This window comes from Rutidosis leptorrhynchoides, chromosome 11 (genome assembly GCF_046630445.1).
Source record: "Rutidosis leptorrhynchoides isolate AG116_Rl617_1_P2 chromosome 11, CSIRO_AGI_Rlap_v1, whole genome shotgun sequence".
NCBI classification, from domain to species: Eukaryota; Viridiplantae; Streptophyta; class Magnoliopsida; order Asterales; family Asteraceae; genus Rutidosis; species Rutidosis leptorrhynchoides.
Window position 1 is genome coordinate 180,154,347 of NC_092343.1, and position 18,340 is coordinate 180,172,686.

General features: G+C 35.8%; 1 protein-coding gene across 1 annotated transcript; it reads left to right on the forward strand.

Moving 5' to 3' along the window:
* Positions 1-4,361: 4,361 nt before the first annotated feature.
* Positions 4,362-6,206, forward strand: LOC139874253 (F-box/kelch-repeat protein SKIP25-like). Its single transcript, XM_071861707.1, has 2 exons — positions 4,362-5,005; positions 5,644-6,206. The coding sequence occupies exons 1-2, from the start codon at positions 4,366-4,368 to the stop codon at positions 6,144-6,146; spliced, it is 1,143 nt and encodes a 380-aa protein (XP_071717808.1). The 5' UTR covers positions 4,362-4,365; the 3' UTR covers positions 6,147-6,206.
* The last annotated feature ends 12,134 nt before the right edge of the window (positions 6,207-18,340 follow it).

Consider the following 18,340-nt stretch of genomic DNA (forward strand, 5'->3'; position numbering starts at 1 on the left):
GCAGTCGATAACCTGGTGTAATTATTAAACAAAGTAATAAAACCTTGTTACAGTTTAAGTCCCCAATTAGTTGAAATATTTGACTTCGGGTATAAGGATAATTTGACGAGGACACTCGCACCTTAAATTTATGACCGATGGACTGTTATGGACAAAAACCAGACGGACATATTAAATAATCCAGGACAAAGGACAATTAACCCATGGACATAAAACTAAAATCAACACGTCAAACATCATGATTATGGAAGTTTAAATAAGCATAATTCTTTTATTTCATATTTAATTTCCTTTATTTTATATTTAATTGCACTTTTAATTATCGCACTTTTATTTATTGTTATTGTATTTAATTGCACTTTTAATTATCGTACTTTTTAATTATTGCAATTTTATTTTATCGCACTTTTATTTATCGCAATTTCATTATCGTTATTTACTTTACGCTTTAAATTAAGTCTTTTATTTATTTAATATTTTACATTAGGTTTTAACTGCGACTAAAGTTTTAAAAATCGACAAACCGGTCATTAAACGGTAAAAACCCCCCTTTATAATAATAGTATTACTTATATATTTTTGTATTTTTATAAATTAAAACTAATATAGCGTTAAGCTTTGTTTAAAAGATTTTCCCTTTGGAACGAACCGGACTTACTAAAAACTACACTACTGTACGATTAGGTACACTGCCTATAATTGTTGTAGCAAGGTTTAAGTATATTCATTCTATAAATAAATAAATATCTTGTGTAAAATTGTATCGTATTTAATAGTTTTTCGTTGTAAAAATAAAGCTATTTCATATACACCTCGCATAACAATCACATTTATTGTTGACAAAATTTAAAATTGGTGCGTTGCACGGTGGGTAAAATAACCGTGCAAACTTGATTGAATTTTTCAAACAATTATTCTTTTGAGTTTAAGAGCATGTGGTGACTGGTGTTGACAAAATTTAAAAGTTCTTAAAAGTTTAAGAGTCCGTATTGTTGACAAATTTTAGAAGTGATTTTGGGTACTGTTATTAACTTAATGTCTACAATATTGTTTTTCTCACCATTAATATTTTTTATTTATATATAAATTATATACTACGTAATAATTATAGAAAATATGAGTACATTGTAAATTTGTTATGGAACGTAACGTTAGTAAAGTTTAAGTTATATTATTTTAGAATTATTATATACAATTATTGTTTGAATAAAAGTGCAACACGAAAGTTTAATTTAAATTTTTTTTTTAGTAATTTCAGCAAATAATGGTATTCGAGGGAGTCGTCATGCACAATTAATATTATAATAATTTTATTTGCGTATTTATAAATATTATAATGGCTTAAACTATAAATTCTAATCACTTTCATATTTATTGCTAAAAAATGTTCCGTTGGTGGTTCATCGAAGCCCCGTGTCCAATATAATTTATTGCATTTAGTTCGTAAATTTATTTCGATTTAAACGGTGATGGCGGTGGAATCTAACTCGCGACGAACAGTAAGATAAATCTGTTAAAAAATTTTGGTGAGTTTTTTTAATAGGTTCAATTATTAAGGAAGGAATGTATAGATCCATCTTTATTTTTAATAATTGAGGAAATATATTTAAATAAATGATAATTCACGATCTTTATTTTATTATTGTTATTTTTGCACATATAAATTGGATAGGATGATTTTGTAATTTAAAGACATCGTGAATTTTTTTTGGAAGTAATAGTTTTTAATTGGTAAAATGTGTCAATGATTATATATATATATATATATATATATATATATATATATATATATATATATATATATATATATATATATATATATATATATATATATATATATATATATATATATATATATATATATATATATATATATATATATATATATATATATATATAGGGTGAAGATCCATGGAGAACCAAAGGTATTAGAGACCCCATGGAACTCGTGCAGATTGAGTCAATCTGCTGCAGATTGACGTTTTTTTTTCTTTTTTGCAGATTTTTTTTCTGTGCAGATTGACTTTTTTTGTGTGCAGATTGACATTTTTTTGCAGATTGACTTTTTTCCTGTGTAGATTGACTTTTTTGTGCAGATTGTGTCGATCTGCGTGCAGATTCACTCAATCTGCGTTTTTTTTTTTTTGCAGTTTTTTTTTTGCAGATCGACTTTTTTCTGTGCAGATTGACTTTTTTTTTGTGTAGATTGAGTCAATCTGCGTGCAGATTGACGTTCTTTTGCAGTTTTTTTTTTTTTTTTTTTTTTGCAGACTGACTTTTTTCTGTGCAGATTGACTGTTTTATTTTTTTTCAGATTTTTTTTTATAGATTGAAGCTCAATCTCCACATAGATTGAAGTTCAATCTATGAGTTCTCTACATACTCTAGTTCTCTAAGGGATCCTTTCTATATATATATATATATATATATATATATATATATATATATATATATATATATATACTCACACACACACACACATATACACGACGGATTCATGGCTAAGCAAATTTTAGGGTACAAACTGGATAAGCAAATGTGGGCCACAAATAATCATTCATCAAATAGTGATGAATAATAAATTAATCATTCATCGTCGTCCGATGAATGATGAATTACAATTTATTACTATATGATAAATTATCATATTTGGTCCACATTTGCTTGTCGAGTTTGTAATCTTTTTAAACTTCGCCATAAATCAATCTCATATATATATATATATATATATATATATATATATATATATATATATATATATATATATATATATATATATATATATATATAGTGGTATGATCAAGAGGGAAGTAACCAATCGGGGGGAAGCAAATTTTTTTTTTTCAATTTTTGAAAAAACTTTGTTCACATACATTGTAGATTGGATGAAAATATGAACATTTAATAAAGACACTTTGTAATAAATGTTTTTATTTTGGCGGAAAAACACTCGAAGAATTAATATATAACAATTATCGTGTTTTTCGAGCGTATTTGAGGTTTTAGATATTAGGGTTTAGATATTAGTGTTTATAGGGTTTCGATATTAGAGTTTAGAAATTTAGGGTTTAGGGTTTAGATTTAGAGTTTAGATTTAGGATTTGGATTGAGTTTTTAACACGAACGGTTTAGAGTTTAGGGTTTAGGGTTTAGGGTTTGGTGTTTTAGGTTTATGGAATAAACCCAAAACACCAAACCCTAAACCCTAAACCCTAAACTCTAAATAGGGCTAAATTTTACTTCACACAACATGAAAAAAACGTTTATATTCTTCACGAACAATATTATCTTGAATGTTATTTTTGTCGATCGATTTCCCACAAATATAATAACATTCATCACGAAGTGTCTTTTTTAAATGTTCATATTTTCGTGTGATCTTGATGCCTGAAAAAAATTCCAAAAAAATGAAAAAAAAAAAATTTGCTTCCCCCCGCTTCCCCCCGATTGATTACTTCCCCATTGTCATATGTACAATATTTAAAGCATTATGTACAATCTTATGATAAAATACCCCATGACCATATGTACAAATTTTAAAACAAATTGGACAATCTTTTATAAAATATCCCAGGAACACATGAACGAACTTTGATGCATATTGTACAACCTTCAGTAAATAATAATTGTATTTTAATTTTAAAAAAAATTTCAAGATATATTTGTTATTACTAATAATTATTATTAAAGTTAAAATTATAAATACTTAATTTTTAAACAAACTTTATTATTATTATTATTATTATTTTTATTTTTATTATTATTATTATTATTATTATTATTATTATTATTATTATTTTTATTTTTATTTTTATTTATTATAATTGTAATAATGATTATATAATTGTTATTCAAATATGAGTTCTCTTTACCGGATTAATTACGTTAAATATGCATGCAAAATATATGTCTCAATAAAGATTGTAATGTAGACTTTATGACAACGAAAATAATAACTGTAATGAAAATTAGAAAAGATGGTGGGAGAATAAATGTAGTTCATTTATTTAAACTAAGTTAAGTAGCTAAATGTGTTTTTAAAAACAACAACAAATTTCTTAGTTGGAATCCGTGGTTCCATGGGTCATTAAACTAAATGATTTTTACATTTACATTTACAATACCTAAACATTACATAAACATGTCATTAAACTATTTCGTTTAAAACAACCCGTAGTTGTACGCTCATTTAACTAGTTATATTATATTTATAATAATTTTATCTTAACAAAAGAGCAAGCTATCTAATTTGCATATAGTGAAAAATGAAACATAAAAGGTGTGCATTTGCACCATTTATGTGGCTACATATAAAAGGAAACAACCCACAACCATTGGTTAGTTAGACAATCACAAAAAGTCAACATGCTATGTTCCATACATCAATCTACACACAATTCTAACAACGGTCATACCACCATAAACCCCTCCGATGAGCCACAACTTCTTCCCGGTTTACCAAACCACCTAGCCCAAATCATCCTTTCCACCGTCCGCCCGTCCCTTCTCTCCGCCGTCTGCCGCCAGTGGCGCCACCTCATCTACACCCCTTACTTCCCACCTTTTCTATCTTTATACACAATTGTTGCCACTAATAACAATGACATAAATTTCTTCTCTTTTGATCCTATTTCATCTAAATGGACACTTTTACCATATCCAAAATTTGACCCACCTATTCGGTTCATTCATCGTCACCCTTCGTTTATATCGCGAAAACTAGACATACAATCTTTAACCGTAGATGCTTTTTTGGTTCTAATTGCTGCCACGGATCATAACTTTCTTCCTGCGTTATCTCATCCGTTGATTTTTGATCCTTCGACTAGAAATTGGTTTCGTGGTCCTCAGATGACTAATCCGCGACGGTGGTGTGCTGCCGGATGTGTTAACGACACGGTGTACGTTGCTAGTGGCGTTGGGGCCCATTATCGTGGTGACGTGGCTAAGATGGTTGAGAAATGGGACGTGAAGAGAACTAGACACTGTAACATGTTAGCTAACTGTAGGTGCTTTATTTTACCCTTTACAAATTTATCTACACTAATTATTATGTATATTTTCACATTTAAGATCCACTATACTTTTCTAAAGATTTATGTCTTTATGTGTCAAGCTAAATTTTTTTGCTATAAAGAATATTTAGTTAGATATTCCCGTATATAAATGTTGAAAAAAGTTGAAAAACCTACTCTCTTCGTCTCCAAGATTCTTTTTTTTTTTTTTTTTTTTTTTTTTTTTTTTTTTTAATGTGATTCAAAATATGTTCGATAAATAACAATTTTCCCTTACATTCAAGGTACAGTTATAGCGATAATATTTAAGAAATAAATAATTTAAAATAATAAATGAGCATGAATTAGGAGTTTAATGATATTTAGTAATTTTTGTATGGTTGAACAATGGCTTTCCGGTATCGAGGTCACCCTTACAACCTTGAAGTTGAAGGTTCGAGTCATGCTTAGGACATTTTGTGGTATATATATATATATATATATATATATATATATATATATATATATATATATATATATATATATATCGTGATAATAATAGGGAGTGTGAGTTTACCTTTATAAAAAAATAATTTTTTTAATACAAAACGAGTAATTAAGTACAATTTAATAATTTATTTTATTTTAGGTAGAGATTATTCGTGGCGGTGGGAGAAGTTGGCAGGTTTAAAAGACGGACAGTTTAGTAGAGAAGCTGTAGATGCGGTTGGGTACAAAGGGAAGATTTGCATGGTGAATGTGAAGGGTAATGCGGCAAAAGAAGGTGCGGTTTATGACATCAAAGAAAACCGGTGGGAAAAAATGGCGGTAGGGATGGTATCGGGGTGGAATGGGGTGGTGGGCGTGGTGGAAGATGTCATGTATGTGGTGGATGAAAAGAATGGTGGTGTGAGGAAATATGATGATGAACATGATTGTTGGGAAGAGGTGATTAAAGGGTCTAAGTATTTGAAAGAAGCGGAACACTTGGCGGTTGGTGGTGGGAAAATTTGTGTTGTCTCGGGTGGTGGTAGGCGGATTACGGTGGTGGATGTGGTGGCGGAGCCAGTTAGGATATGGGTGGTGGATCCACCATTGCCTGAATGTGAGGTGATTTCGGTTCATATATTGGACAGGCCATGTAATATTTAATTATTGGAGCTTTTCTTAAAGGTAGATTATTTTTTAATTCAATGGTTGTATGAAATGATTAGTGCATTTTGAATAAGAAAATTCGTAACGAACAAGTCTTGTCCGGCCTTAGATTTTGTTTATTCGTTATAAAATCCTTGTATATCTTTTGACATGTGACGGTTTTTATTTTTATTTTTTTATCTTTATTTTTTTTATTATTTTTTTTTTGTCCGGCGATTTTTTAGCATCAGTAGATCATTTATTTCGACGATCCTCATCATTTGCACGTTTCACACACGTTCGAGCGGAAACCCGAACCCGATCGACGGTACTCATGAATACATCCATTTGGGCAGTGTTCCTGGGTAGAGGTCCGTGAACAAATCCGGTAAAACCTTCCTATAAGGTCAATATATACTACCATTATTAGTGTTCAATTGTTTTACAGAAAATCATGTCATCCCTAAGGATCGAACCCATGACCTCTCCCTATCCCATGGCACAAAGTACATGAGGTGAACCGTTGGGCTATGCCTATAAGTTTAATGACGTTAAACCCGTGACGTTAGCTTTCATTCATTTATTATGTTGATCAAGATAATTAGATTATTTTGTTGTGAAGTTTGTAGACATTAAACTCTAGTTTGATAGCTTATCACTAGCGATATTGATATATATATTTCAGCTTGATAATGAAACCTAGGACAAACTAGGATTAATTAGTATGGAAATTATAAATTGATGTAGTAGGCAATAACTGTTCTACTGTAGTACATAGACAGAAATCCATTGAAACAACCTAACCCGTATTAAAACCGGCCCATAAAATTTTTTCCTTTTAATACGCGTTAAATAATACTTTAGGTCCCATTACACATATTCCAAAACGTATTTGTTATCAAGGTAAGTTCATCGAACTTAAAACATACATTAATGATTTAAACTCCTTAATACAATGGTTCATTAATTAAATCGTAAACCGGTTATAATCATTATGACCCGACTAGTTACGTTTACACCAAACCGAGCATGGTGATTTGGGACTACGCTACCCAAATCCTAATCGAGTCCAAAAGCAAGATCTTCTAAAGCAACCTAGCCGAGATCTCTAATCCCCAAGCTTACCCGAGCCGCCAAGCATGCGAACCTATAAAAATATCAACAACGAGAGGGTAAGCTAACGCTTAGTGAGTGAGAATATACTACATACATATATATGCATAAAATGGACACGCCACAAAATATCAAATACCGCATACCGGAGCATCCAAGCATAAAGGCAAGCTAGTCTAAGCATACCGTAAGATCACTAAGCAATGAGCTTAAGATACATCAACAAAATATAAGTTCGCCAACAACGATGTGAACAATGCCAATAAGCTACACCCGGAGGGTTAGCTACAACACGACAATACAACATTATATGTATACAATATACATATGTATATATATATATATATATATATATATATCTATATATATCTCTCGAATAACATAATTTGCTTACGCTTACAACACAATAACCATGGTTAACCAAGTATACAAGAGAACGGTACATGTAAGTCCGTTGGAGTTCATAACATCCACTAGTGTTACTTATACACCGCGTAATCACTAGTCCCCCGGGTGATGTCTTAAACACCGCGACTAACTCACCCTTACAACAATGTGGCGTCTTAAACACCGCGACGAATCCACACTTCATTCAATACAATGAGTGGTGTCTTGAACACCGCGACACTTCCACTCTCACGACATTGTGGTGTCTTAAACACCGCGACAATCCCACAAGTCAATTACACAAGGAGTAGTGTCTTAAGCACCGCGACAATACTACTCGTTACCTAGAATGTGGTGTCTTGAACACCGCGACACTTCCACATTCATACCACACAAATAAATACATTATATACGTTCACGCATAATTATTCCACTCACAAAATTAACCCTTCGCCATTGGGGTTATATAATCCACATCACACGCCCATGTGATAACGTACACCCAAAGTGTGCACCTCGTCAAAGGTAGTCAACCAAAACGCACAACCGTGCAAATTGGACCTATACACAAGTCCAACAATTCCACCTATATGAGAAGTGAGCTCTATAACCGAGAACCCCTTCACCCGACCCGCACCCATCCTACACATACATATGCATATAGGATATTAACACTCACATTGTCGCCTTGATGAATGCTTCCAAGTAATCCGCGACTCGTTAATGGAAAGTACCTATTCCATTATCACAAATACAACAATACACAATTAGAGTTGACTTACAAACCAACCCAATTCGACACTTAGTGCCATTTTGACCCAAATGCACTTCCAAGCACAAAACGCGCCCAAACTAACCAATAATCACTAACACTAGTGACAATGGCCCTAATAAACCAAATGAACCCAATCTTAAGTGTTAAACACTTATCAATCTCAAAATTTACCCATAAACCCTAATTTTGACCCATAAGGTCAAAATCTCACCATTTACAAGTCTTGACACCAAAACACATTTAACTCGGGTTTATACTTCAACTTAATCCATTTTAAGTTTATAAACCTTATTAAATCAACAATCAGGTCAAAATCATCATCAAACTTAGAGCCAAAATTAGTCAACCAAAAGAACCCTAATTTCATCCAACACCTCAATAATCACTAAATACTAGTGATTTCACCCAATTGCAAGTCTCACAAGCATGAACTTGCACACCAAACCCAAAACCCGACATTAACAACAATAAACCCGAATATTGGCGTTAATCTCCAATTAACAACTAAATGGGTTCTATCTATGAATCATACAATCAAAAGCCCCAAAATTGAATGAAGAACACAAAAACGAATTTCGGAGTTAGAGCTTACCATTAGTATCACCGTGTAGCTAAGAACGAGGAGAACAAACTTGTCAACTACGCCAAAGATCAAAACCCGCTTCTTCCTTTCCAAAATCCCACTTGAATCACTTGGGGTATTTGAGTTTCTTGGGAGAAAATGAAAGAAAAAGGAAAAGAAAAATAAGAAATGAAATGAATGGATGAGGTTAAATCCTCAAATCTGGCTCAAACGCGAAAAGACCAAATTGCCCTTGAACTTCATTTAAATTTACAAGAATCTGGTGCCAGTTCGCACCATTTGCCGCGCCGCGGCCTAATTCGTCGCGCCGCGACGATTGCCTCGAACTGGTGACTTTGTTAACAAGCTTTCTGATCTGGATTTATTCGAAACGCCGCGCCGCGGCTCCCTTTGTCGCGCCGCGACACCCAACGTGGCCTGACACATTTTCTCGCATACAAGATTTTAACACCCAAACATGTATCGAACCCTTCATACGCCTGTCGTACATACACAATACACCTATAAATCATGTACGGGGAAAAACGGGGTGTTACAACTCTCCCCCACTTAGACTCGATCACGTCCTCGTGATCCTTGTCATTTAACCAAACGGACCACACTTCACGGTCCTCAAACATAAGTCCAAACCGACTTTCCTAAGCAATTCTTCCCACTGAATTGCCTTTAACAACTAAATCGTCACCCGCGATTTATCAAATCCACAATCCGAGCACTAAAACCATGCTCATTCCCTAACATCGGGAAAACTCAACCAATCTCGTACATAGATATCAACCCCTTAGCGTACCCTTACCGAGTACAACGCTAAAAGCAACCAAGTCTCAACCTAAGGTCAACAATCCGAAACGATGAAGACCGAACCAACGAATCCTGACGGATAACACCAATCACTAAACATCCATTGTAGTGCGCAATACGATCAATACGCAACTACCGTAACATCATAATCAAAAGGCTAAAACCGATAGCGCCCAAAACGACTATGAAAACGCCAAATCCAAAGGTGTACAAAATCGACTATCGTCATACCCGTAATAACACGTGAGCGAAACACGGCTATCGCATCACTAATCATACCACATGGTCCTCGCGACCCCACCAATGGCGTATAAAAACACCCGATCGATCACACAACACGGTCCTTACGACCCCACCATTGGTGTATAAAACAACCAACAGATCAACATCACGGTCCTTACGACCCCACCATCGGTGTATAAAACAACCGACAGATCACACAACACGAAGGCTGGCCGAAAACACACGCGCCTTAGTGAATCCGAACTACACGCGATTCACTACCATGATGAAGTCAGCGAACCCGAATATCATGTTTCACCAATCAATAATCCCATGATGAAGTCAGCGGACCCCGAAGGTCATGCTTCACCAATCTCAACACCGGATAAAGTCAGCGGACTCCGAAAGTCATGCTTCACCGATATAACACCTCGCTCATGATGAAGTCAGCGGACCCCGAAGGTCATGATCCACCAATCGCATACTCCCATGATGAAGTCAGCGGACCCTAAAGGTCATGCTTCATCAATCACCAATACCATGATGAAGTCAGCGGACCCGAAAGTCATGCTTCATCAATCAACGCCCTTTTGGCCTCGAACGACGAGTAGCGTAACATCGCGCTCTGCTACGCCATAGTGAATCCTAACGGATACCACTAACCATTCACATACACGAGCAAGAACCACCTATATCAAACATAGGCACAAAACAATTATTCTCTAGAAGAGAATCCGACACACACCTCCCTTAACCGAAGGATTTCACCTTGCTCGCCAAACACGTCCATTATCTCTCAATCGAGATTTACCACATTACCACCTCGGTGATAATTCAAATCCAAACCATAAGTACAATTTATCCGAAATTGTAATCTACCACAAATCGACCAAAATCAGGTCTCGACAACATTTTCCAGATCTACCAAAAGCATCATCCGAAATCTCACACTAAAACTTCCTCGTGCGGGAGTGTAACTCCCCCATTTGGAACTACGTCCCATATCCACAACTCGTACAACCATACAATGCTACCTAAGGTAGACTTTACAAAGATTGGGCTCACACGACCCGTCACCATATCTTGCTCCAGCCTTGAGCACACAAAGGATTTCAATCAATCCTTAAACACTTTGAGCAAAAGTGTACCACGATAACACAAACCTTACCTTCGCAATCATCCAATTGCTTTAGTTTGTCAAATTCCACCTAGTCACTCATGTACCTAAGGATTTCACTTCGGTACCCTAAGTACAATGTAACCGCAACATAATCGGAGTCGAACACCACGCTAGTAGGTATAAAAGAGGCACCTAATGTCGCGTCATAAAGACTCCATTACCAACATACATCGAGATTCAAAACACTCGATCTCAAGGGTTTCAGCCCACCCGTCGAACCTCACGGTTCATCGACCTCAACACAAAAGCGAACACGCGCTTAACAACCGAACACCAACCCATTTCCATGGCTTGGTAGAAACATTTTACAAATATCAAGGAATGCTTGGTTACACCAAGTCTTACGCCCTTCGCCCGTCAATCAAAACGTCGTCATAGGGTACTTCCATTAGGAACGTCACCCATATCAATAACATGCACAACACAATGCATTTAATAAACTCAACTTCAAACGGCACTTAATAAATAATCAAAAGGCATATTTATTAAAACGAAACGTACCCTAACGTCTCCTTGCCACACCCGTCCCCACTAACTTGGGACATTCCTACTTACGATGTCCTTCTTCTTGGCAATTGAAGCACACCATGCCATCACCCTTTGGTACCGAACATTCCCAAGACTTGTGACCCCTCACGCCACAATTGTAACACCTAGACGCACTAGAATCCGTTATACTCGTCCGCGTACCACCCGTGCTCACACTCGGACCCTTAGTCCTCTTACTAGGAGCACCATACAAAACAACCCTTCTCTCACTTGAAGGTTCACCAATCTTTGATCGCGTATACGACTTGAAACCTCTAGCCACAGTGAATAATTCTGCAAACGATTTCGTGTAACCCCGGCTAATCTTATTCTTCAAGTCATCATTCAAGGTTCGATAGAAATCTTGCATCAACAAATTATCATTCCCCAAATACTCCGGGCAAAAATGAGCCTTCGCCATAAAGGTCGTCTTGAGAGTATTCAAATCCATAGAACCCTGTTGCAAATTTCGCAACTCATTACGCATTTCCGATAAATCGGCTGAAGTTCAGAATTCCTCAAAGAATTCCTTCTTAAACCCGTCCTACGATAACGCCATAAACGGTTCACCACCGATAAGATCAATCTTACCATCCAACCAATCCTTTGCCCTATCCCGCAACAAACTAGTAGCGAGTCTTGTCCTCTTCTCAGGAGGGCATTCAATAGTACGAAAACACCCTTCAACATCCGAGATCCAAGTTGTGCTTACCAAAGGATCCGGTTTTCCATCGTACATCGGGGGTTTAGTCCTCATGAAGCCCTTAAGACAACGCTCCATTTCACTACTACCCTGAAATTTGGAATACCTCCTATCCATTCTTTCATCCAACGCACTCATTTGCTCCGCAACGGCGGTCGCAACTCTAGTATTAAACTCTTCGTCATTCGTCTCGATCTTGTTTCGCGTCGCCATTCTAAAGAATGCAAAATGATTAGTCCACGAACGTATAACACCATACGCACAACACCGCCCCATCTTGCTCAACACCCGTCGTACATCACTTGTTTGACACGATTTGCACCCGTAATAAGGTTTGCAAGTCCTTATTACGCACACACGCCGTATCGACTCGTTAGTACAACGACCGCTTTGCTCGATGATATAAACCAACACAACGCAAATTCTACGCGATATAAGCACCCGCAAGAATTATTATCACAACACAATAATATATTAATAATATCCGCATTACTAATATAAACGTTAGTCCACCTACAAACAAGGCACTAACTATAACCTATTCCGACCCGTACTCCTACAAGTCCCGCAACAAATTAAGCACACACAAAAGTCTAAGTCTAGGCACCTATCTCAAGTCACCTAAATCCCTTAGACCATGCTCTGATACCACTTGAAACAACCCAACCCGTATTAAAACCGGCCCATAAAATTTTTTCCTTTTAATACGCGTTAAATAATACTTTAGGTCCCATTACACATATTCCAAAACGTATTTGTTATCAAGGTAAGTTCATCGAACTTAAAACATACATTAATGATTTAAACTCCTTAATACAATGGTTCATTAATTAAATCGTAAACCGGTTATAATCATTATGACCCGACTAGTTACGTTTACACCAAACCGAGCATGGTGATTTGGGACTACGCTACCCAAATCCTAATCGAGTCCAAAAGCAAGATCTTCTAAAGCAACCTAGCCGAGATCTCTAATCCCCAAGCTTACCCGAGCCGCCAAGCATGCGAACCTATAAAAATATCAACAACGAGAGGGTAAGCTAAAGCTTAGTGAGTGAGAATATACTACATACATATATATGCATAAAATGGACACGCCACAAAATATCAAATACCGCATACCGGAGCATCCAAGCATAAAGGCAAGCTAGTCTAAGCATACCGTAAGATCACTAAGCAATGAGCTTAAGATACATCAACAAAATATAAGTTCGCCAACAACGATGTGAACAATGCCAATAAGCTACACCCGGAGGGTTAGCTACAACACGACAATACAACATTATATGTATACAATATACATATGTATATATATATATATATATATATATATATATATATATATATATATATATATATATATATATATATATATATATATCTCTCGAATAACATAATTTGCTTACGCTTACAACACAATAACCATGGTTAACCAAGTATACAAGAGAACGGTACATGTAAGTCCGTTGGAGTTCATAACATCCACTAGTGTTACTTATACACCGCGTAATCACTAGTCCCCCGGGTGATGTCTTAAACACCGCGACTAACTCACCCTTACAACAATGTGGCGTCTTAAACACCGCGACGAATCCACACTTCATTCAATACAATGAGTGGTGTCTTGAACACCGCGACACTTCCACTCTCACGACATTGTGGTGTCTTAAACACCGCGACAATCCCACAAGTCAATTACACAAGGAGTAGTGTCTTAAGCACCGCGACAATACTACTCGTTACCTAGAATGTGGTGTCTTGAACACCGCGACACTTCCACATTCATACCACACAAATAAATACATTATATACGTTCACGCATAATTATTCCACTCACAAAATTAACCCTTCGCCATTGGGGTTATATAATCCACATCACACGCCCATGTGATAACGTACACCCAAAGTGTGCACCTCGTCAAAGGTAGTCAACCAAAATGCACAACCGTGCCAATTGGACCTATACACAAGTCCAACAATTCCACCTATATGAGAAGTGAGCTCTATAACCGAGAACCCCTTCACCCGACCCGCACCCATCCTACACATACATATGCACATAGGATATTAACACTCACATTGTCGCCTTGATGAATGCTTCCAAGTAATCCGCGACTCGTCAATGGAAAGTACCTATTCCATTATCACAAATACAACAATACACAATTAGAGTTGACTTACAAACCAACCCAATTCGACACTTAGTGCCATTTTGACCCAAATGCACTTCCAAGCACAAAACGCGCCCAAACTAACCAATAATCACTAACACTAGTGACAATGGCCCTAATAAACCAAATGAACCCAATCTTAAGTGTTAAACACTTATCAATCTCAAAATTTACCCATAAACCCTAATTTTGACCCATAAGGTCAAAATCTCACCATTTACAAGTCTTGACACCAAAACACATTTAACTCGGGTTTATACTTCAACTTAATCCATTTTAAGTTTATAAACCTTATTAAATCAACAATCAGGTCAAAATCATCATCAAATCTAGAGCCAAAATTAGTCAACCAAAAGAACCCTAATTTCATCCAACACCTCAATAATCACTAAATACTAGTGATTTCACCCAATTGCAAGTCTCACAAGCATGAACTTGCACACCAAACCCAAAACCCGACATTAACAACAATAAACCCGAATATTGGCGTTAATCTCCAATTAACAACTAAATGGGTTCTATCTATGAATCATACAATCAAAAGCCCCAAAATTGAATGAAGAACACAAAAACGAATTTCGGAGTTAGAGCTTACCATTAGTATCACCGTGTAGCTAAGAACGAGGAGAACAAACTTGTCAACTACGCCAAAGATCAAAACCCGCTTCTTCCTTTCCAAAATCCCACTTGAATCACTTGGGGTATTTGAGTTTCTTGGGAGAAAATGAAAGAAAAAGGAAAAGAAAAATAAGAAATGAAATGAATGGATGGGGTTAAATCCTCAAATCTGGCTCAAACGCGAAAAGACCAAATTGCCCTTGAACTTCATTTAAATTTACAAGAATCTGGTGCCAGTTCGCACCATTTGCCGCGCCGCGGCCTAATTCGTCGCGCCGCGACGATTGCCTCGAACTGGTGACTTTGTTAACAAGCTTTCTGATCTGGATTTATTCGAAACGCCGCGCCGCGGCTCCCTTTGTCGCGCCGCGACACCCAACGTGGCCTGACACATTTTCTCGCATACAAGATTTTAACACCCAAACATGTATCGAACCCTTCATACGCCTGTCGTACATACACAATACACCTATAAATCATGTACGGGGAAAAACGGGGTGTTACATCCATTTTCCTACGTATTTTCGGGTTGGAGGGTGTGGGTCAATTATAATAGGGAATGTTTAATGTGTGTGCCCTTAGTGCATAATACTATAAGCAACATTAATTAACTCAAATTTTGCCTTTCAAAAAAAAAAAAAAAAAAAAAAAAAATTAACTCAAATTTTACAATTATAATATATTAACCGTTAATCAACTCCCTATATTTTCATATGTATTCATATTAATTACAAATAATGTTATTATTCATGAAAGGTTTTGGTTCTTTAATTGTTTCTTATCAAGTGCTCTAGAGCACTCGTTAAAAAATCTGATTATAATATCAACGTCTTGTAAAAGATATCAATATTTACACTGAAATATCTTTCGGGTTCAAATTTCGTTACCAGTGTATCATCGAGTGACTAAGTAAAGAGTTAAAAATAGTTACGAGATAAATCGGTTACATCGCGTACATTTGACCAAGATATCCACCATTCATGATCGAGTACCTTAACAGAAAAAATCTTTTCAATTTTCCCGTAATCAAGACAAGATAGCTCAAAGGTTTGAAATTCATAATGAGTCTCATGTTCGAACTTAACAAGCATCGTAGTCGAGGACTTGAGGTGGTTATCCTAATCTATTTTTACAAAAGAAATAGCAAAATCAAGTCTGTCTTTGTGTATTTATTTATTATTGGAGAAAACACATAATAGCATTAAACGGATCATAAGATCAACAAATAGAAAGCTGATATAAGGAAGATTCAAACCAAGCCAAACAAGCTGCAAATAAGACTAAAACCCTAAATCATTATTCCAGCCTACAGGACAGAAAATAGTATACTAGGAAAGTAATAAACATGCCTAAAAGGCTAAACAAAATAACCTAAGTATCATATGCATTAAAAAGTACTAAATATATATACAATACGATAAATAATGACAACAGTCATGAGAACGCCGACCTCAACCGTAACAATAATACAGAAGCAATATGAGCCACAAGGTGTCCCACACCGTCACAAGATAAACCCAAACCTCAAAAAGACAGTTCCTCCTTCAAATCTTGAACTAGATCTCTAACAACATGATCATCGCCTAGTCCAAATCTAAAGCTACCCAAGATAGAAAAAGGAATTGAAAAACACAACTATGACAACGGATATCCCAACCCCACGAACAAACGCATACCCATGCCACCATCACCTCCCTCGAACCTTCCTCGCACGTGCACCTAGTACCACACCGTCTTCGGGAGGGGGGCTACTTTTGTAAATCATCGAAAGAAAGTGAGTTATGTTCGGGTATTCGCGAAAAGGTATATCCGCCAAACTACTTTCTTAGAGCCTTAAAGTTAATTTGCAATTCATCAAAAAGATGGTCTTTCAATTGAACATGCAAAAATTAAATACATAGATTTTATTTTCTTTTCAGTTCGAAAAGCCATAAACATTTTGAAAAGCCATGCATTAAAATACTCTCTTATTTATTTATACAGAGGTACGACGAATATATTCGAGGGAGTTGAGTAATATTGAGAGTTGTTGCGACTTGATACCACCCATAAGTGTTGGAGTATAATCGGTTAAGGTGTGCAAGTTATGTTCCACATCGAAAAATGAATGAACCAAATGTATGTATATAAGCTTATGGGAACCTTCCTCTATCACCAATTGATTTTAGATTAATGTGGAACTCATGAGCTTATATGTCGTACATGTTGGCGGACCTGAAACGATCCTACACGTGGTATCAGAGCCGGAGCAGACAAGTAAACCGGACGCAGGAAGATAGCAAGATTAACCGATTAAGGGGGTGATTGTTGGAGTATAATCGGTTAAGGTGTGCAAGTCATGTCCCACATCGAAAAATGAATGAACCAAATGTATGTATATAAGCTTATGGGAACCTTCCTCTATCACCAATTGGTTTTAGAGTAATGTGGAACTCATGAGCTTATATGTCGTACATGTTGGCGGACCTGAAACGATCCTACAATAAGATCACACCTTCAATGCCAACACCAAACACCACCGAAGTATTTTCAATATGCAGTTTATTTTTTTTCGAAAATAACGAATACTATTAAAATAAGAAAACAGTCATTAATAAATGAAGGAACTTCTAAACCAATACAAATAATCCAGACGAAACGGCTCGCTAAAATTAAACTTGCTATACCATAACTGAAACTTGACCTAGCTAACTTTAACCGAGCCAAAAAAAAAAAAAAAAAAAAAAAAAAACAAGTCATATCCCAAGAACAAAAAAATGTTGCACCAGATAAACATACAAGTGCAACTAGAATTAAACATGAGAAAAAGTAACCACAAAATAAATAACCAACTACAATAAACAAACCAAAGAAACCGCATTATCCGGCATTAGAACCACCCTTTTGGCTTCTTTCATCCGGCCGTGACGTCATCCTATCAACCTTATCAATGCGAACTTCTTTACCGAGCCAATTTGGAAAGGATAAGTCTACACATTGGAAGATTTATCACTAATAAGTGTACCCGATGATTAGAAAATCAATCACTGGTTCGCCAAACATAGACAAATCTACAGTTTAATACGGTTCAAGATCCATATAAAATTAATGAGGAAATTTTTTAGCGAGTTTAATATAATCTAACAATCATA